This window comes from Protopterus annectens, chromosome 5.part0, assembly GCF_019279795.1.
Source record: "Protopterus annectens isolate FY-2018-M chromosome 5.part0, PAN1.0, whole genome shotgun sequence".
NCBI lineage: Eukaryota > Metazoa > Chordata > Ceratodontiformes > Protopteridae > Protopterus > Protopterus annectens.
Window position 1 is genome coordinate 1,748,271,339 of NC_056735.1, and position 23,069 is coordinate 1,748,294,407.

A 23,069-nucleotide genomic window follows, 5' to 3' on the forward strand; every position below is an offset into this window, starting at 1 on the left:
TGACTCCTTGATGCTCTGTCCATTTTTATGTGGTAGTACAGTTTCCTATTAGCTGATCAAAGACGCATTCGAAAGAATGCGTCTTGATCGAACTTTATAGCACAAAACAGCAAAATACCGAAGCGGCATATAAGCAAATTCTTTCCCTGGGAAAGAAATCACTTGGCCGCCTTCAGTATTTTGCCTTCTTCGTTACTGTAGTATGGTCTCAGGGTTGGTATATTTAAGGAGGGGGGTGTGGGGGGCCCAGCGCCCCACTTCGGGTGGTGTGGGGGTGAAGCCCCCCCTCATTAGAAATAGTTTGTGGTGTACATGTGATGTGTGTGTGTGTGTTTCTTTGAACAGCAATTTTTTTCCCTGGGAAAAAAAATCGCTGTTCTGAGTGTTCACGATCGTAAGCTTTCCCTTGCAAGGGGTCGATGAATCAGTGTTCGCTTTTCTAAGCGTTCAGTGATTCAATGTAGACCCAGTAGTACGCATCTTGGAGGTCTATTGAGCCCATCCAATCATCTTTCCCTAAGAAGGGAAGTATTGACTGCAGTGTCACCATTCAGAACTTTGACTTTTTGACAGATTCATACAATTTGCTGAGATCCAATATGGGTCTCCAGTCCCCTGTTCTTTTTGGCACCAAAAAGAATCTTGAGTAAGTTCCGAATCCTATTTGGTCTGCAGAGACTTTTTGGATGACTCTCTTGTCTAGCAACTTTTGGATTTCTATAGTTGCTTGCTCCCTTAGATTGGGTGGAACATCTGGGATTGTTCTGATGTGTGGGACAGGATGGCAAAAGAGAATGGAATATATTCTGGATATTATACTTTGTACCCACTTGTCTTTTGTGATATTTTTGCCAGGCTTCTGGGTACAAAGATAAACTTCCCCTGACTGCCTCCAGAGTAGAGCAGACAGGCCTCCTTTCAGGAGTGCTGGTAGGGATGTCTGCGAAAGGAATCACGGTCACCCTGGTTTTGCGGAAACCCCCTTGCCTGTAGGACGTCTACCATTGTTGCCTCCCCCTCTGCCCCTGGGGAAGGATTCACCTTGTGCATCTTAAAAAGCTCCCTGGGATCTTTTAAACCACATTTTCCCACTCTTCTGACCTTTAGGGTAAGGTCTTGAAGGTGCTGAAAAACATACTCCAATGGCAGAGAGAGTTTTCCCTTCCTAGTCGCCTAGTCACATCTGGTGAGTGTGTCTTTAACTTTGGGTCCAAAAAGTGAGGAACCATCAATAGGGGTGTTAGAAAGGTAGACTTAAAAGGTTCCACAAAATTACACAAGCACATCCAGGAGTGTCTCCTCAGGGAAACTCCTGAACCCGCTGCCCTACTCGCTCCATCCGCTGCATATATCAGTCTCATGGAGGAGTTGACAATGGAATTTAAGGTGGACAGCTGGAAGGAGTCTTTTTCAGTCACCCCCACAGCCAATGAACCTTGTAAAGTATCTCCTAGCTCCTTCAGGAGATCTCTTTGTAGCCCTGTAAAGTGTGGGAGGTAGTTCAGCGATCTGAGTGTAAAAGTCACTGACGAAAAGATACGCTTCCCGTATCTGTCCATCGTTCGAGAATCTTTGTTTGGAGGATGAACAGATGAGGATGTCTCAGAAAGTTCCTGCTTGGTGGCTGCTGCCACCACCATAGCATCTGCAGGCACACCTTTTGTAAGAAAATCTTTTCCAGTGTGGACTGACAAAAACTTGTTTGCCCACCAAGGGACTGGTTCCATAGTTTCAGGTGACTCCTATGCCTTTCGTCTGACTAACTCCATTAGCTCATCAAAAGGCAGAGACACTCAGGAGGTTGAAGGTTGAGATTCAAAGGCCTTCAGGTACACCGACTCCTCATCAGAAGGGGTGATGGTTTTCCAGCTGCCTCTCTGTTTTAGGATCTCAAGGATATCTGCAAATGAGATATCTTCAGAGGATAACCATGGGGACCCTTCTGACTCCTAGAGCTCAGTGTCTGAGGTGACAGACTCATCAGGGGAGTCTGTATGCTTCCTCTTGCATGTCCTCTTCTGAGGGGGCTCCTAAGAAGGGTATTCTGGGGAGGCCTCGGAAGAGAGAAGTTCACCCAACGGAGGTTCCTGAGGCTCTGAATCTCTGCTGTCCTGTGGATGGGATGGTGCAGAAACAGTAGCCAGTGCTTTGGGGGGACAAATGCCAGTATCCTTGTGTAGAGCTGTAGGGGGGGGGGGACAGCACACTCCTCATCAGCTCGAAAGCAGAACTCACTGGTTCCGAGGATACCTCCGACTCCAAGGAAAGAGAGGACACCCCCGGCCCCAGATAGACCAGCTCTGAAGCTGATGTAGGAGCCGATCTCACCCGAGCCGACTCACTGAGGGATAGACTCTGAACCGAAGAAACTCTGGTCCAAGCGTCCCCCTTGGGGGCAACTGGAGAACTTCGGCACCCAGACATCCCGGATGGCACAGAGCGTGTTGGAGCAGAGATCGGTTCCGTAATCTCCGAAGGGGGTCCCAGAACAGACAGGTCTACAGCAAGTGGTACTTGGCACTCTGGCTCCAAAGATCCAGCTTGTCTCGGAGTAGGAATAACAGTGGATGTAACAGTCTTAGAAGGCTCAAAAACCTGTTGGGTCGGAGCTGAGAACAATTTTGCCAGTGCTGGTGACTTCAATAGTCTGCACACCACCCACTCCACATCATCATCGGATAGGCTCCTAGAAGACCGGGAGGATAGAGTTCATGAATGATCTCTCCAGAATGGGAGATCTCAAAGTAGGGGAGACCGGTGTAATTTTGATGGACTGGCTCTGAGACACATTTTCTTTCGATTCTGAAGACCTTGGAGCCAAAGAACCAGGTTTGTCAATAATTATCTCCATCAGTTAAGAAGCCTGTGGAGCCGAGGAGGTTGATGGTTGGGAAATTTTTGACAATTTTTCAGGAGGCTCTGACTGAGCCAAAGAGACAGGAGATGGGTTTTTGGTTGGTTTGTCCCAATTAGAAGAAGAACAGGACGAAGAAGAAGCACTCTGTACAGCTTCCTCAAAGGTCGGTTTCAAGAGTCCTCTGACAATCAATTTATTTTTCCTTTCCTGCAACACACGTGCGCTAAAGGAGTGGCAGAAAGTGCAATTTTCCTGGAGATGGATAGCTCCTAAACAATAAACACAAATGCTATGTCCATCTGTAATAGACATTTTTTGGGTGCCCGAAAGCTTATGTTCTTTTTCCCTAGTCTCTTTGGACATGTTAGGAAAGAAAAAAGTCCTATAACAATTATAAACACTAAGCAAAAAATCACACCACTTCTAGAAACAATATAAACATGCTAATTTAACACATACAGCACATCTAGTGAATATAAATAGAAATAGATTTGCTCTAACTAAAACGAACACTAGGACCTCTAATTTAAATGGCCCTAGTAAGCTATAATAAAAGGAGAGAGAGAATACACTAATACTACTAGCCCTCTAACTAAAACGGGCAATTAGCTCTCTAACTTAAACTAGCTAATGAACTAACCAAGCTAATTAACTAAGTGACTAGAATGCACACACACACACACACACACACACACACACACACACACACACACACACACACACACACACACACACACACACACACACACACACACACACACACACACACACACACACACACACACAACACTACAGGCAATTTTAAGAGCACCACTACAGCAAAATATACTACGAGATGCTGCACAGTACAGGCCTGCAAAAAATGACAGCCAAGAAGTAGCACACAACAGCGAAAAAAGGAGATAAACTTAAACTACACACTAAAGCTAAGCTTTAAAAGGGTCACAACACTCAGTAAACTAACTAAACTCTAAATTCTAACTAGTTTTAATTACTAGAAGGCAAAAGACAAAAAACTTAGCCACGGCCAAGAAGAGAACATCCAACCTCGTAAAGCGGCAAACGAGATCTGGAGAGTTGCACCACTGCATCATGGGATACGTACCTTGCCATGAGCCACGTTTGAGACTTCCAGCTGGTGTATTCGGCCGAGATGGAGCCAAGGATCGGCTACGAACCCATCCAAGTAAGAATGAAGGTGAGATAGGATAACATAACATCAAGTCTTTAAAAGTCAGATTTTTCACAGAAAAACACAGTAAAACTCACTTTAAAACACTTTGCCATCCCCAAAAAAGTAAAATAAACACAATTTCTCCATAGAAAATGTTTTTCAGTTTCTGTACACAACTTTTAAATTGACAGGAAAAAAGAACGCTCCGATTTAAAAGCATGATGCAGTCTTGTGACAGTCCATTAAAACACAAAACTACTAGCTTTAAAATAACTTTCTTGAAAAGGAAAGTGATAAAACACAAACAATATTTAGACAATGGAAGGTTTTTACCCCAAAATAACTCATCTGCCCAGCAAAGGAACAGCACCAAGCCAAATGTCAGTCCTCAAAAGCCTTAGAGAAGTGCACTCTTTGGCAGAAGTATAGCTCTGAAGGTCTTGGCGCACCAACTTGTTGTTTGGTCAGCTCAGATCAAGCTGCCAGGCAGTTTGTGCATGAGGAAAGTGCCCTGAAGCTTTGGAAGGTAGACGGTTGTTATATCATTGGCAGGATATAAATCATATAGTTAAAAATATTGCAGCAGTGATCAATATGACATGCATATGGAAACACATGAATTTATGCAACTTGGAATTGTTAGCATTTTCTTCAAACGTCTCACTACAGTGAAGCTATATATATATATATATATATATATATATATATATATATATATATGTCTGTGTGTGTGTATATATATATATATATATATATATATACACACACACACACACATATATATACATACATACAAACAAACAAATATTTTAATCACAGGCATTAGTGCGCCCTTCTAGCCTGTCAATATACCAAAACAGTTGTTCCCGTGATAAGTATCCGGGTTGTTCTTAAAAAATATCTAAAACAGTGCTTGCTTTAATGTAATTTGGTAGTCTATTCCATGTATCAGCTGCTCTCTCAGAAAACAAATTAGTCCACTTCTCATTCATGCAGAATCTTCTACATAGTTTATCTGATGATTCTCTACTACTTTATGATAAACCAAACATTCCCAGTGGTAGTTGTCACTAAATGCCGTATATACAGTACCTGAATAAGGTCTTCTCTTAAACATCTACATGAGACACTGTACAAGCTCGGATGTTTTAGTGTTTCATAATAACTTAAATTTTCACATGCATTGATGCTCTTGGTATACTTCTGTTGTACTCTTTCGAGTTTACTCATGCTTGTTTTGTTATAACGTTTCCATATTGTTATTCCATACTCAAGTTTTGGTCTAATATAACTAACAGACAATGACTTCATCATCTCTGATCTCCTAGGCTTTATAAATCTTTTTATGCAAGCTATAGTTATGTAACTATCACATGATTGGAAAAACTCAAAGTGGAACTACCCATATAACCAAGTCCTTATATGAATCTACAGTTTCAATCACTGAGTGCTGTATTAAATACTTATATCTCTAGCTAGTGAAATCTAAGCTGAAACATTCTAAATTGTACTCTTGAAAAGCAACCTGTTTTTGAATGACACTGTCATATTACTTATTAAAAGATAAAGTAGCTTCATCTCCCTTTGGCTGCCCTCAAAGTAAGTATGACGAGAGTTGTAGATGAGGCTGCATTTGACAAAAATGACTGCAATAATGTCTTCTGGTGTATGAAAATAACTGGCACATATTATATTATATTATATCATAGAAAGTTACTAGGCTATTGGCCCTGAGACCCTTACAAACCTAGCCAAGTATTTAGCCCATGTTCCGATAAGTCAGCACCCGATGCCCCTGTCCAGCAGGGACACAGGTGAAATCCCAAGGGTGTATTTCCTGTTCCCATCCAGTTATCCAGGTTGCGCTTAAAAAGGGTTGATGAGGTTCTCTGTTTGACATGGAGCAGGAGTCTATTCCACAGAAAGGGGAGTCTCTGGGACACAAATCTGTCCCGCCAACAAGCCCTATTGATGTCACAAACCAGGTTGAGGTCGCGCGTGTGGGTTACTCGAGTGGAACTTGACTTGCAGATATGCAGCAGTCCCATCACGGCAGGGTCTGAGATTGCTTTGTATGCCAGACAGAGGTCATCTCTGAGGAGTCTGTAGGAGACAGGGCCTTTACCTATATGTGTAGTGTAAATGTCTGCGGCCCTGGTTTCTCCTGGTGAGGAATCTCTGTGGTCTCTCCATCTGTTGCATGTGCTTTGTCAGGTACATTGTACTCAATAATGGGTGTTAAAATGGCAGAATAAAGGAATATTACTTCTTTTGGAACAATAATTTTTTAATTAATTGATTTTTATCATATTAACAAGCATTTTCAAATTATACATCTAAAACAGTCAACAGAAATGCCAAATACTTTCTTGAAGGGTTTCATTTGTAGAACTGGTATATGAAAAATATGGCTCAAAGTTACATGAAATGTTAAAACCTTTTGATTATACATCGTTAACTGTCAAGGTAAAACAGCACTTACTTTGAATGGTCCTCTTCAGTTAAATCTTCTTCCAGCTGCAAAAATGCATGAATCTGCAAAGAACAAGAAACATATTTAATGAGGAGGGTGCTGTCTAATAAGCCAGTGTGACTGTTACAGACTCTACCATCTACAAAAATCTTTATTAGCTCGATTAGTGAGCCATAAATTGGGTATTATGAATATGGCCACATTCTGCTGTCCTCCTCCTCTCATCGCTTGCTGCAAACATTAAAGTCAATTTATTTAGGTGCTTATTCACTAACAACAACAATAAAACCCATTTAAGAAAACACGTACATGAAATATAAACAATAATGTATGACCAATAAAACTGTAATAATTGTTCATTTGGTCATCACTACACACACACAGGATGAAATAAATAAAACGTAAGGAAGCTCCTGAATGAGACTACAGTACTACACTTTCTAAGCTATTGAGATACTAGATTCCAAAGGAACAGGGCCTGATAAGTAAATGACCAAACTCCACATTTCTTTAGCCATTCTCAACGAATTGTTAATACACCCAAGATGGCAGACCGCAAAACAAAGAAGTGGGCAATTAGGAAAAATAACTTCATTTAAAAGGTACCAAGGTCAGAAAGGAAAATTAAAAACACCACCAGAATGTAAAAAAAATAGTGTCTTATCTGGTAAGAAGCAAGTGTAATTTTTGCACAAGAATAGTAAGCTGGTAACAATAAACACAGTTAAGTAACCATGTAGTGGAATTTTGCACTGTTTGCAACTAATCAATTCTGGTGTCACAAAATTCAAGGTAAAGGGCATTACAACAGTCCAGATAAGAAGACACCAATGCAGGAATGGCTACTGAAAGAAGAAAGCTAAGTGACTAACACTGCTGATCATTCAAGATGACACTGAAATTATGCATCTCTGATACAGACTCCATCTTATTACCACCGCAGCTAATGAATGATGGGAATGGCAAAGTGGAAGAATCTCTCAAGGTTCCATGTAAAGCCAAGGAATCAATTGCGGCTATATTTCAGTTCAACATATTATTCTAAAACTAATGACACAGGGTCTTCAAATTACCTGCATGGGAGTTCGCACTTGCCACATGTTTCTGAAGTAAGAAGAGTTACCTGCATAACTATGGAATGATAATCCTCTCTTATTAATCAGTCTCCAAAGGTGAAAAGCACGCAGTGGATTCATGTTGACTCACAGAAGGTAGTTTTGTCGAAGGCAAAAAGATTGAAAATCATTTGTCAAAATTACCTTCGGCAAACATAGGTGGAAATTTTCTTTTGCAGGTGGGCAAGCACCCCTGCATTCCCCACCCCCAGAACTTATATATACCAACTTTGGGGTCACACAAAAGTGGAGAAAAAAGCAAACCACTGTTCACAAAAGTAGTTTCTGTGAACAGTGTTCTATCTTCTTGCATTTGCCAGAACTACCTTTGGTGACCTGACACACTCCCAACACACTGAATAATAATGGTACGAAGATCAAATCTTGCAGTCTGCCACACTCTATACAGCTGGAGTTAGAGGTATTCATTCTTGAAACTGTCTGGGTACATTCAAAATGGTAAGAGGCAAAGCCATCTAAAATTGTAGAGGAAAGACCACAGTAAGACTGTAGACATATGCTCTGATTGCTAAAATCCACAGTATCATATGTCATTCTTCCATATTACTGTTGCAATATTCTTTAAGTAAGGGATCTCCTGCCAAGGATAGCCCAGTGTCCGGCCAATACAGCAAAGCCTTTTGGACTTATGGGTGTTTACATCATACGTATGTTCCTTGCAAAAGGCATAGAGCATAAATGTGATGTATGGATGGACATCCACAGAGCTTCTTTGCCACCAGTCCAAACGCCATTACTAAACATCAGTTTGAACACATTTTTGCTACACTTGTTACCAAGCCATGTTTCACATAAGTGCACCCTTGGGGTTTCTCCTTATCTTTCCTTTTTATTTAGTGCTGGATGATTTCCTGCCATCCTGCAAGGGAAAATATCAGTATGGAAAACAGATTCCCATAAAGACCATCACAACCATTGTTTCTTCTGCTTGAGTGCTTCTCACAAACATATGCAGTATTTTATCTGCCAAGCTTTTGTCCCCAAGACCTTAGGTAGTCATCTCTCCTCTTAATCTATTTACCCTGAAAACCAATGTCTTATGTTGTTGGTCCAAGGTACTATGGAGGAGTCTTCCCATCCCAAGGGTCAGCCCTCAGCCAAGAAAAAGGTCAAAAAACTCAGGGCTGATATGGTTGCTGTCCAGCCTCCCGTGATGTTTCTCTTGAGGCTAGTGAAAGCCCAGATAATCATCCAGTAGTTGCTTCAAACTCCTCTGCTGCAGCTCTTACTGAGGGAGCAGATCCCTACTATGCTTAATGAGTGTCATCAAGGTTCTGCCCTACAAGGATGTTTTGTTTGGATGTCCCGTCGAAATAGACACAAACAAACCCAATCATATTTCCCCTGTAGTTAAGGATACCCAACATGAATGGCAGGATTTTATTCAGGAGTTGTTTAATGCTTTAATGGCTTACAGCCTCCTCCACATTTGTCTGTGCCTGCCCCTCCCTGCTCTTCCACTCCTCTTGAAAGACCCAGGTTCAGAGGAAGAGGGTTCTATTAGTCCAGTTTCCCCACTGGAGGAACTCTACTTTGGGGATACTGCTAAACGTATGATGGAATTCTTTGAGTGTGATTGCTCTCAGGTCTTCGATATCCAAAAAAGTATTAGGAGCTCCTTCCAATGGAGTCTCCTAGACCTTCTGTTCTTCCCCCATTTCTGGCTACCCTCCTGGACATCTTTTCAGCAGCTTCTGTGGCCCATGAATCTCAAACCCCTGCTCCTGAGAAACCTGACAGATTTATAAATGCTCTTCTGCTGATCCTTCTATAATGTCTGTCTCTTCTGACAAGCCCTCCAAGTTGTTGCCCTCTACCAAACTGCTTCCTTGATATAAGTATAGTAGGGCCATGGAGTGGCTGGGCAAAAAAGGTTTATACTGCTGCCACTTTATCTTTTCAGGCCATTAACCACCAGACTCATATAACCAGGTATGTTTTGGCCCCCCTTTCTCAGGTTTTGCAAGTGGTTTCTGACCTTCCTGACTCTGTGGGGAAGGCTTATGCCCTTTTCCTGTTGGGTTCTACCTCTCATGTTGACTGCCAGTCTATTATATGCAGATACAATGTGGCTGATGCCTCCCCCAAGGCTACTGTCTTTGGTTCTGAGTTATGAGGTGCTAGTCTTGGCTTCATCTTCAAGCTTTGCCTAATGACATTACAGCCAAACTACTGGATGCTCCCTTGGATAATAAAAATCTTTTTGGTGCTGCTACTGAACTTTTGAAGTCTCTCCAGGATAAGGTAATGCCCTGTAAGAGTTGAAACATACTTTTGTTTCTCATATTCCTATGTTTCTGAGGAACTACCCGTCCAAATCTGCTTTTGTTTGTAGACCGTCTCGCCCTCCAAACAAACTAAAAATGGTTGTAGATGTGTGCTTCCTGCTATGTCTAGTCAAATCCCTACTTCCCAGAAACCTACTGTGATGACCTACCACTAGACCAGTAATCAAGGAGCCTCAATCCTCACCATTGGCAACAGTGGGGGAATGCTCACTGAATGACAGGTACACACACAGTATTTCCAGCTCTCTGCATCAAGTGCAATTTCCCTTAAGAGCACACAGAGACCACAGCCAGACAGGGCCTGTTTCTCACTCTTCCTCCAGATCCCCAATAAGACTTCCCACTGGCACAGCTATACAGCTGAGATCTAAGCTGAGTGACCAAGCCAAGACCTCCAGCACCATCTATGTCCAACCAGTGCTTCGTGTCCCTGCCCAAGTGGCTGACACACACACTCGTTGAGGTTTGATTTATACACACACACACCTGGGAAAGGCACAGGTGTACTAGCTATGCTCCCTTCTGCCCAGACTATGAGGTAGTTTCCACTGCCACCAGTCAACTCCTTATCAGCTACTTTAAGGCCCTTAACAAAGGGTGCCCAGTCTTACTGTGTAATATTAATATTAACACAAATGGTATTTTGACCAAGAGCAAGGTTATTAAGAGTGGCCTACACTGTCACCAAATAAATATGCAAAGAACAAGACACTACTAAATATATATTCACAGTGACACCAGAGTTCAAAACCACAGGAAATATTTAAAACATTATTGCAGGACAGTCTCAAATAAATAAAGAAAAATATCTGAACTAAGCTTCACTACATTCCTGACTGTATCTAAGAGAATTACTATAACCTAACAAGTTACTAATAGAGCGAGGCCGATGTGTGGTGAATGGATCTTGGTGTCAGGTCCAAGACTGCAGAATGCTCTGTCTCACTAAGAGACTTCTCAAATTATTGTCTAAAATATTACTGCTGGGATAGCTTGCAGAATGACATAATTTCAGTTCCCAGGCCAAACCACCATTGATGAAGCTGGCAGTATTTAGCATCTACCTGTAAAAATATACAAACAAGAGCTTCTTCTCAGATCTCTGACATATGCTGGAAGTCATAAAACAATTGCATTCCTTCATGCTTTCATGACTAGTAATTAGTTAACCCTAAAGACAATACAGAAAGTTTCCTAGTAGACATTGTGTCTCTTCCTGCATTGAAAACTGAAAGATACAATATTTTATGGCCTAGCCATAAAGTAATTTAATTTCAGTTATTTTTCTGAAGTTTGCTGGACTGAAGTTAATCTCCTGTATTCCAGTTTCCACTGATAAATATATAAATTTAAACAGTTAAAATAGTGCATGTACATTTCTGTTCTCTTCCATCAGGGCACATAGTTTATCCATTTTAAAAATAAGCATTTTACAAGTACCTTTTGAACACACACACGTCTGTACAAGCAGTTTGATATACACATGACATACAGTTCTAATACATTTGTAACACAAGCATCTTACATAAATCATTTTGATATTCACCAATGACATAATTATTTACAAAGTTCCAGCTAGTTGTGCTAGTGGTACCTTCTTTTGTCAACCCCCCTCAAAGACGTAAGCTAGTTTTTCAAGTGACTCTTGAGAAACGTTGCTTGAGAAGAATGAGCCTATCTGGGAATACATTATCCCATTCCCTGTCTTGGGATTTCAGCTGCCTTGGCATTGCTGACCCCAGTACAGTACTGCACTGTTCTATCATATACCTGCAACCCTAGGCTCCACCATAGTAATTTGGGATTTTGCTGGCTGGCTCCCTGTAGCCATAGATCCCCCTCAAACTCCTCCTGCCTTCTACTGCAAATACTTAGCACAAAGGCCTCCCTATCATGGTAAGGTTTCATACTGTTAACATGGTACAATTTGTGCCCCTGCCTCCTGCCTAGCAGTTCTACCATGTAGTTAACATCACTGACCTTCCTTACCACTTTGAAGGTTCCCTCCCAAGCTGCCTGCAGCTTGTTGTGTCTGACAGGAATGAAAACCATAACCTGCTGGCCCACAGCATACTCTCTAGCTTGAATATTCCTGTCATACCAGACTTTTGTCTGCTCTTGGAATTCTGCCAGGTTATTCTGGGTCAAGCCTATGAATTCCCTGAGCCTTGTCCTGAGATTTAGGACATATGCCACAATAGATTCTTTGTGGGATTCACACTCATCCTCCCACTCATATCACAAATCGAATATAGAGGTCCCCTCAACCTATGCCCATACTGCAACTCAAAGGGTGAAAAACCTGTGGATTCCTGGGACATCTCTCTGTACGCAAACAATAGATGGGGCAAATATTGTCCCGCTCCCTCTTTATTTATTTATTTATGACATTTGTTTACCAGGAAAGTCCACTGGGCTGAACAGATCCCATTTTAAGTGGAGGCCCGGGGAGAAAAGCTCCAATGCAAAAATACAACAAAGGTAATTTCAGTACAGAGGTGGATACAACAAGGTAGTTACAATATTTACAAGAATTGCTAAAATACAAACAAAGGCAATAAAAATTATACAACTTGCAAAACTACAAAATGTAGGAATCAAATGAAGCAAAAAAAAAAAAAATAGGTGAATTTAAATGAAGCAAAAATTGGCAAGTTCAAACAACAAAAAATATCAGGAAGAAAAGCAAAGTCTATCAGTTTACGTGTGGAGTGGCAAAGAGGTTACATGACATTACAGTTAGTAATTAGTATGCATAAAGAGAAGTATAAAAGATTAGTAATGGTTGTTATGGCATCAAAGTCTCTTCATCTGGAGGAAAAGTATGGTTTAGGTGGGTTGGAATGTTAAGAAGAGCAATACTGTGTCTGAGTTTGGGGGAGAGAGAGTTAAGTGACAGCATTAGACAAGGTGGAACAGTTGCAGATCCAGTTGGAGAGAAAGTGTTTTGGAGGGCAGTTTTAAATTTGATAGGATGTTGTTCACAGAGTATGGAGGAGGGGAGATTATTCAAATGTCTGGCCATAGTCCTGGAGTACAGGAGTTTACCTGCTGGTAGGTTTGGTTTGTGGACTTGTAGTAGGTTTTGACTGTATAAGCATAATGATCAAGTGGGGGAGTAAAGGGAAAACAAGGAGCTGAGTGCCGGGCAGTCTTGTGGTTTGTAAATTACTCTGTGAGAGGTAGTTAGCTGAAAGTGTAGGAAGTGTGGGAATTCAAGCCAGTGAGATTTCTTAAGGTTATACAGTGATGGGTTGAATGACAACAGTTAGAAGCAAATTTGGCAATTTTGTTGTAGCAGGATTTTAATTTTAGTTTTAGAGAGGACTGCAGATTAGTTAATAATGGAGCACCGCAGGTTAGAGAAAGCAGCAAAGAGAAGACTGCTAAGGCTTGTTTAGTTGAAGGGGACAGGAATTTATAATGCATGTAGAGGAGGCCAAGTTTTTTTGTGGGTTTTTGAAATATTGGATATGTAGGTCAAATTTTAGATTGCCATCTATTATGACCCCCAAGAGTTTAGAATTAGCTATGAGTTAAATTTTTATTTAATTCAATAAGAAAATGTTAAAGTCTTGAACACTGATAGAGGTATTTTTTTTTTAGGGGGGGGGGGTGGTGAACAACATAAGTTTTTTTTTTTTTGACATTTAAGGACAGGTGATTTTGGTGGAGTCAAGATTCAACAGAAGAGAAAGCTGTTTTGTTCAACTGTTGAAGGATAACAGGGTTGGATGCAGAGCAGACTATGGTCGAGTAGTCTGCATATTGGACTAGAGAAGAATGTAGTAAAGCTTGGTGTAAGTTGTTAATAAATATGTTAAATAGAAGGGGACCAAGAATTGAACCTTGTGGGATGCCAGTAGTGTTGTGGAGATAGGAAGAGATAGAGTGCTGCCATTTGACGGCATGTTGTCTCTTAGAGAGATAGCTTTCAAACCAGTTAAGAGATGGAGAAGACAGCCCAAGGGAAGAAAGCTGAGAGAGAAGGATACAATTGGATATAGTCAAATGCTTTAGATAGATCTAGAAAGAGAGCAGATGCTACATGGCTAGAGTTACGGATTTTGTTAATGGTATCTAAGAAGGATACGAGTGTAGTAGATGTACTGTGCCCAAGGCGGAATTCATGTTGGGTTGGGGAGAGGATGTTGTTGTTTAACAGGTAGTGGACTAGTTCTTTTTGGATACATTTTAGATATAAGGGAAAGAAGAGAAATAGGTCAGAAGTTAGAGCCCCCTTTATGGAGGGGTAGGATAATGGCTTTTTTCCTTAAGGAGGGAACATAAGATTCTTGGATCAATCTGTTGATTAGAATGTTAATAGGATAAGCTGCTGTGTCAGCGGCAATCTTGAGGAATTTGGCAGGAATGTTGTCAGATGAGTTGGAGCAGGGTTTTAGCTTTAGCAAGAGTTTTTTTACACAGGAAATGGGAATAGGGGAGAGATTCAATTCAGTTTGAGAAGGGTGTTTATTCTAGTTTTCTGTGGGTGTATTTAGGGCTGTGGTATTGTGAGGTAGGTGTGAAGAGGAGGGAGAATTGAGGTGATGATTACTAGGTAGAGGGGAGGAAAAGGAGGCTGTAAGATTAGCTATCGTGTCAACTCAAACTGGTCTGCAAATGCCTGTAGCACAGTCTTTAGTGTAGAGTTTAACCTCTCCACCAGATCACTGGTCTGGAGATGGTAGGGGGGGTGGTCTTTATGTGATTCACCCCACAGTGCTTCCACAGACCAGCCCCAGCAGGTCTGACATGAACTTGGCACCTCTGTCAGTCAGTATTTCTTTTGGGAAACCTACCCTGCTGAAAATCTCTAGCAAAGCATTTACCACCTTTTGTGCCTCAATGGAGGGCAGAGCCACCGCCTCAGGGAATCTGGTAGCATAACCTACTATCACTAGGGTATACTTCTTCCCTGTGGAGCCTGGGGTACTCAGAGGCCCCACAATATCCATAGATACCCTCTGAAATGGGTCCTCAATCACAAGCAAAGGCATCAAAGGAGCTTTCACTTTGTCTCCTGCCTTGCCTACTTTTTGGCACTGCTCACAGGTCCTGCAGTACCCTGTTACATCCCTGGAAATCCCATGCCAATAAAAGTTCTGCATAATACATCTCTTGGTATGCTTTATGCCCTTATGACCTGCAAAGGGAATGTTATAGGCTATGGTTAGAAGTGCCAGCAGTAGGCTCTGGCCACTACCAACTACTGTATTCGCTCACCCTCTATCCATCCCTCAGGGGTCCAGTCTCTATATAGTAACCCTTCATCCCAGTATACAACTTCCCCCTTTCCTTGAGAATCAGGGGCCTCCCTGGCTTGTAATGTAGGGTCTGAGAGCTGAGCCCGTCTCAGCTCTCTCTTTGTAACCCTTCTCAGCTTCCCATCCACAGGAAGTCTGGTATCCTCTGACAGCCATGCCTCACTGTCAGCCTGGGTACTACTACTAACCTCTATCATTGCAGTCACTCTGTCCAAGGGAACATCAATACCCACCAGCAGCTGTGGCTCACCTTCAATCTCACTGCTACAGGGTAGCTTCCCCTCTGCAGTAGCCACCTCACCAGTCCTGGTTTCAAGTGTGTGGTACATCTGACACCCCCCAAGGCTACCACACCCACATGCTTGTCTCCAGACCTGGCTGCTTGTAACTGCATGCACGGAAGGTACTGCATTATCAAAATCATTCCCTTTCAGGACATCTGCATGGATATCCTCCAACACACCTACTTGCTTGCTTCCTTTTCTACCTCCCAGTCATGGTGAACTCTAGCTAAAGGTACTTGGAATGGGGTCCCTCCTAACACTCTGGCTGGAGTAGAATGCCCAAGCAAGTAATGCTCCTCTTTAACCATTGTAGAGTTCACAATGGTTAGGTCAGAGGCTGTGTCTCTCTCAGCAGTGGCCTGTTTCCCATCTACTAAGATAAGATATAACCTCTTATGGTAGTTTGGTACCCTTGATGTCTCCAGACAACTTACTGCTGGCATTCTGTCATCCCCTCTTGCTGGCTCTCCTAACTTTAGTTACCAACCCTGCTTCCATGGATATCTTTATACTAGATGGTCTCACTGGTTACATTTAAAACATGTAACTCTTGATCCTGGCTGTGTACCTGAACTAGTGGCTTCTCCTGTTACTGGTGGACTTTGTTAGGATAGTTTAGGCTGCCCACTATGACTTCCCCAAGATCCATGTGCAGCACTGGGTATCCCTTTCTTGTGCAGTGCTGCACTGCTTGCTAGGTATAGATCTCCTTTTTTTCCCAACTCATCTACGGTACTGCTTTCCCTATCTGCCAACCAGATTCTCATGTCCTCAGGCAAAGTGCTAAGGGCTTGTTCCTTCACCAAAAGGTTTGCCAGCCCTTCAAAAGTGGTGATGTGACACCCACTCACCCACCTATGAAAATAAGTGCTTAACTCAGCAATATATTCATACACACACACCTTCATATGCCTTGTGCCTATGCTCATGAAACTTTTTTCTATAAGCTTCAGGTGTTAACTTAAAGCATTCCAATAAACAATTTTTAACTGTATTAGAATTTAAGCAATCAGTATCAGAAAATGTAGAAATAACAGTAATAGCTTTACCAGGGAATAAGGGGTCAGGACCCATACCCAGAGCCCTTAGTCAATATTATAATGTTTACATATCATTTCAAGCATATGAATAAAACTATCAAAATTATCATCCTCTGTAAATTGTGAAAGAAATTTACTGACCTTTATTGCTTCTGGGGTTCGGTTACTCCCTTCCCCATTACATCCATGACCCTGGCAAAGAGTCATCATCTCCTTTTCATGTTGCCTTTGCCTCTCATTTTCTTCAGTTTCCAGACATCTCAGTCTCTCTGCTGATTCTAATTCCATTTGTTTCTGTTTCTCCTTTTCTTTAGCCTCCAAACACTGCAGTTTCTCATTTTCTTCAGCCTCCAAACACTGTAGTTTCTCTGATGATTCTATTTCCAAATGTTTGGCCTCCAGTTCAAGTCTCTTTAATTGATGGATTTTTAAGTCCTCTCAGGCAAAGTTAGCTGTACTGTCCACTTACTGAGAGTTGTACATCCCCACAGCCAGTCTGGTTGTCTTCTTGGTTGCTGGTCTGTGATGCAAAAAACATAGAACAAGACAGTAATACCAAGGCAGGAACTTTATTACTCTCTTGTTCTACGTTTTTTGGATTATACGCTGCTCTTGAAAGTAATTCAACTGGTCTGACTTGTGTCCTTTGTACTGCTGGTCTGTGATGCAGCTGTGACTAAGGCTGCAATCATTTCCACTTTAGTCAGGTTGGCATTCACTAGTCCTTTGGCTTGGCACATCTCAGCCAACTGTCTCTGTCAGCTTGCCATAATCCTCTGTTGACATCCTTGCCTGCTCTCCCTGACTAACTAAACAAATAAAAAATAAATAAAACTATTGTGATATGAAACTCTGAATATCTACCATGTAGCTGCTTGAGAGTAAAAACACCTTGTTTAGTGACCACTATTTACAGGCTACAGGAGTTCAATATCCACACCACTGAATCCCAGTATGTGATGTGGTGATCCCACCACTGCCAACCAGTAATCAAAGAACCTCAGTCCTCCTAATGAACATTTCCCCCACGTTTGCCAGTAGTGAGGATTGAGGCTCCTTGATTACTGGCTGGCAGTGGTGGGTTGTCACACTTACTTCTCAGGATAAGCTGGGATCCATTTGACAATTTGCCTCCCATTTCCCTTGGCCAGGTTCCCTTTTCCCTCCATCTTTACCTATCTCTTCCAAACTGATTAAAGGTCACAAGACTCTTGGGTTTTGTACATTATCCACCGGGGATATTTCATGGTTTGGAAATCCCTTCCTCCCTTTTTGGTCATCCCTCAACCTCCACAGGAATAGCTTCCTCTTTTCCCAGAGATGTTCCATTCTCTTTTGATCCAGGGCACCATTTAAGCTGTGCCTTTTTCCCAAGGTAGGAAGCTTTTTTTATTCCAGAATGTTTTTTGTTCCCACAAAGGAGAGCACATGGAGACCAATTCTGGACCTTTCCCAGCTCAACATCTTTCTTTAGATAGCTTCCTTTCGGATGCTGTCTCTTCAGACTTTATTTCCCTTTCTTCTAGCCCAGGCCTTTCTGGTCTCTCTTGATCTCAAGGATGCCTACCTTCTTAGTCTCATCCATCCCATTTTAAGGAAATGTTTATGCTTCTATGTTTTTAACTTGCATTTTCAGTTCTCTCCTTTGCTCTTTGGCCTCTCTACTGCCTAAAGGGTATTCACTAAATGTCCCATTCCTGTCACGGTGTTTTGCAGGATGAGAGGAGTTCAGAACTTCTCTTATCTGGACGATCTGCTCATTCAAACTTTTTCCTCGATGCTTTGTTTCAGGATCTCCAGTTTACTAGTTCCCTGTTGCAGAGTCTGAAGTTCACCACAAACTTTCAGAAATCAGCTCTGACCCCTTCTCAGGATCATATTTTCTTTGGTTACAGGCTTCAGACCATCCCCATGCCAGCATCTCTGCCTGTCCTCAAGACCCTGTCTCTTACTACTTTTTTCAGTGTCTTCTTCCTCTGGCATCAGTCACAGCCAGGAAATTTCTTAGGATCCTCAGGGTTATAGCTTCCACCATTCTCATGGTCCCTCTGGCCAAGTTCCACATGAGAAGGTTTCAGTGGTACCAAGCCAACCTCTGGACTTTCCAATATCCTTCCTTCCTTGTCTCGAGCTCGAGCTTCAATGGTGTATTCATCAATTTTCTCTCCAGCTGGGGCTTCCTTTCCAAGCTCCAGCCTCAACTCAAGAGCTCTTTGCAAACACCACAGACAGGGGATGGAGGGCCTCTTAAGACTCTCTTGAGGTTCAGTGTCTCTGGCCTCTGCATCACAGGTCAGACCACATCAATATAAGGGAGATGACAGCCCTGCTTTTAGCTCTTCAGGCTTATCATTCCATCTTTCTTCCCAGTCCCCTCAAAATCTTTACAGACAACACTACAGTGATGTAGTATGTCAACAAGCAAGAAGGTACAAGGTCCTATCTTCTTTGCAGACTAGCTCTTCATGTCTGGGATCTAGGTGCCCAATATTAAGTGACTCTTCAGGCAGTTTATATTCCCTCAGTGCACAATCTAGTGGCAGACTCTTTGGGCAGGTCCAGCACACAATTTCACAAATGGTTGCTTCACACAGATGTGTTCCTGGATATTGTGCATCAATGGGGTATTCCTCAAGTAGATCTTTTGCCTGCCTTTAAACAGATACTTCCTCTATTCTGTTCCTGAGTCCCAAGTCCCCTGGCTTGGAAAGTGGCTTTTCCTTGGAAGGGGATGTTTTGGTATGCATTCCTCCCCTTCATCTGCTACTATGAGTCCTGCGGAAGATCAGGCAGGATTCTCCCAAAATATTGCTAATGACTCCACTTTTGGCTCAGAATGCATTGGTTCCCCTTCTTTCTCACTTGGCCAGGGGCAGTCATTACAAGTTACCTCACTGACTGGATTTTCTCACACAAGAAAAGGGGTCTCTCATCCATCCTCACTTGTCCACTCTTCAATTAATGCTGTGGGTGATAGGATTTTGATACCTTTCAGGCACCTCTTTTCTAAGGATGTGCTTCGGGTCTTGCAGGCGGCCAGGAAAGCCACTACTATGAAATCTTACATGTAGAAATGGAAGTGATTTTCTGTCTGGTGCCTCTCTCACCATCAGGATCCCCTACCTGTGGAGGTAGCAATGATTCTTTCTTGTATGCGTGATCTGCTCCATGTTGGGTTAGCATATTCTTCAGTGAAAACTCACCTGTCAGCAATTTCTGCTGGTCTGCCCTTGACTCCTCCTCTGGCCTCTAGATGAGGTCAACCAATTTCTTAAAAGTGTTGTTCTTATCAGGCCTCCCAAAAAGCCAATTCTGTCTTCATGAAAACTCAATGCTGTACTTGAAAAATTGACTCAGGCTCCTTTCGAGACAGATGCTTCAGCTTCCTTGCAACACTATACTTGGAAGACTGTTCTTTTGGCTGTCACTTCAGCTACAAGAGTACCTGAACTTCAAGCATTCATGGCTGTTCCTCCTTTCTTAAGTTATCACAAAGACAGGGTGTCTCTGCATACTAATTCTTCTTTTATCCTCAAGGTGATCAATGGGTTGTCCCGTAGTCAGTCTTTTCATCTTCCTTCCTTTTTTCCTTCTCTGTAGGTGCCAGTGAGAAGGTTTTTCACACCTTGGACTTGCATAGACAGCTCAAATATTATTTGGATAAATAAAGTTAGTCTGGCCCAGTAATCAAGGAGCCTGAATCTCACCACTGGCACTGGATAGGGATGTTCACTTGGGATAAAAATGGTTACACCCAGTATTTCCAAATGCAGCTCTCTGCATCAAGCACAATTTCCATTAAGAGCACACAGGGAACACACTCAGTCCAGGGTCTGGATTTCTCTGTCTCCCTCCAGGTTCACAGTAAGACTCCCCCCTGGCACAGCTATAGATACCTCAGCCGAGTGTCCAAGCCAAGTTCTCCATCACCTTCTCTGCGAAACCAGTGCTTTGTGTCCCTGCTCCAAACGGCTGAGACACACACGCATGTCCCTGCTCCAAACAGCTGACATACACACACACACATTTGATTTTCTCACACATACACCTGGGAAAGGGTGCCACAGATTTACTATCTATGCCCCTTCTGCCCAGACTATAAGGTAGTTACACCACCACCAGACACTCCAAATCCAGCAACTCTAAGATTCTTGCAAGTGTACCCAATTATACTGAGTGAAATTAATATTAACACAAACGGTAGTTTGACCAACAGCAAGGCTTTCAGGAGTGACCAGAGATGTCACCAAATATAAGTACTCTAAGAGATTACAACATTCTCTAAAGGACGAGCCACAATGAAAAGTTTAAAAACATGTAGTAATAAATAATTAAAAAAAATGTGAAAATACTAAATATCTATTTACAATAAACATCAGAATTTCAATCACAGGAAATATTAAAATAACACAGATGAATGGATTCACACAGATACAGAAAAACACTACTTAACTAATCTTGCTAGATTTTCCTGACTGATCTAAAGAATTACTATTCCCTGGTCACTTACTAGAACAAGGCAAGATGAAGTAGGTGAGGGGTCCTTCTTTGTCAGGTTCAAAGAACAGAATGCAATGAGACTTCGGTCTCACCTAGTATTAGAATATAATTTTTAGTGATGGATTACAGAATGACATCACATATATCTGGTCATCTGACTTCTGGTTCCCATGTTACTCCCCCCCCCGGCTAGAAGTTGTCAGGATTTAGCACATATGTGCCAATACACGCACACAGAGCCTTGTTAAGATCTACTGCAGCTCATGGAAGTCGTACAACAATTTCAAGCCTTCACCCTTCCAGAGTAGCAATTAGTTCACTCCAAAGCCAATGCAGAAAGCTTCCTAGTGCAGAATTCTTGTCTCTGGCTGCATTGAGAACTGTAAGATACAATCTTTATGGCCTAAACCAGGTATTTTAATTTCAAACCTTTTTCAAAGTTAGATGTATTGAGATTAACTTCTTCTCTTCCAGTATCCTCTGTTAAAACATATACATTTAAAGAGTTAACAATAATACATGTATATTTATTTTTCTGCCTAGCAGGGCATACTGTTGGTACATTTTTAACACAAGCAGCTTTACAAGTACATTTTGTCAACACAAGCATCTGTACAAATCAGTTTGATAAACAAATGACATATAATTCTTTACAAAATTCCAGCTAGCTGTGCTGGCATATATTACATATCCACTGTCCTACTTCTCCTGGCATACCTCACATCGTCACACTTACCATAACATTCCATATGTGTTTTTTAAACAAGAAAAATATTTATTAAATTATTACATTTGTCACTGGCAATAATACATTTATAAAAATGACAACAAATCATACTGACAATTTTCGTTGCAAACATTCGACATTACAAAACATGTTGACTTAATTCTAGTTGTAAACATTATCTAGTTACTGTCAAACACTACATAGCTCATTCAAAACCTGCCTTCTTTTAAACCTCATTTCTCCTCTGTATGTACTGTTCCCACAATTCACATTTTCCTATGTAATTTGCACCTACCTTTTCTAAAGATCCCAGTTGCAGTTTTACTTCTGTTCTCTATATTCACTATTTCTACTAGAATTGGTTTAGACTCTGATTTCCATTTTCTAGTAATTGCTTTTTGGCAGCCACCATAATTAGATTCATTATTATACCCTTTATAAATATAATATTCTGCATGGTTACTGTTATTCTTCATAAGAATCTGCATCCAAAACTCCAGTCTCTTTGTTTCTTGAGCTTCCCCCTGTTTCATCATCATCATCATCCCTTTCCACTTTGGATTATAGATTTCTGCTTATGCTATGTATAGAAGCGTTAACTGTGTAGCTCTGAAATACCCCTTCAAATCGGGTGATCCAAAACCATCTTGTTCAATTGAAAGAATCAGCTTATCCCGCTTGACTCTTGCCATCTTCCCCTCCCAGATAAAATCCTTCATTTATTTATTAACTGATATCCACAACTTCTCCTCTGGTTGATAAAAATATGCCTGACCTGTGTATAAAACTAAAGGGAGTAAAAACATTTTAATGGCTTGTATTTTGCTATTCATATCTATATAACAAAGCTTCCAATTTCTCCACTTTTTTTATTATCTTTTGTTTAGTCTCTTTCTACTTATCCTTAGCTGCCACACCAGAATCCTTTTTAATCCCTACTCCTAAGTACGTAATTTTACCATGTCCCCATAAATATGGATATTGCTGAATCAATTTGTGTATGGGTACATAATTCACAGCTATTAACTTTGTTTTAGCTTCACTAATTTTTGTATCCAAAAAGGATCTGAAACTGTCTCAAAATGTTCCACAACACTGTAATGTCTTTTCCTTGTTTTATCAGGTATAAAATAATATCATCTGTAAACAGAGACAGCTTTTCTTGACTATCATATCAATTGTAACCTTGAATTTCTGAGTCTCGTATTTTCTTTGCCAATGTTTCTAAATATAGTGGAAACAACAAAGGGGAAAGAGGACAATGATGCCTGATTCATCTGCTGAAACAGAAATTATCAGAGAGCAACCCACCCACTTCAATTT

The 23,069-nt window shown here is 41.5% G+C and overlaps 1 protein-coding gene across 1 annotated transcript in view; it reads right to left on the reverse strand.

The window, feature by feature from the left end:
* The window catches only part of DOP1B (DOP1 leucine zipper like protein B), a 2,336,114-nt gene that overhangs the window by 209,635 nt on the left and 2,103,410 nt on the right, over window positions 1-23,069 (reverse strand). Inside the window, exon 34 of the mRNA XM_044071549.1 lies at window positions 6,514-6,566. Coding sequence (XP_043927484.1) covers window positions 6,514-6,566 — 53 coding nt within the window. The remainder of the gene's footprint in view (window positions 1-6,513; window positions 6,567-23,069) is intronic.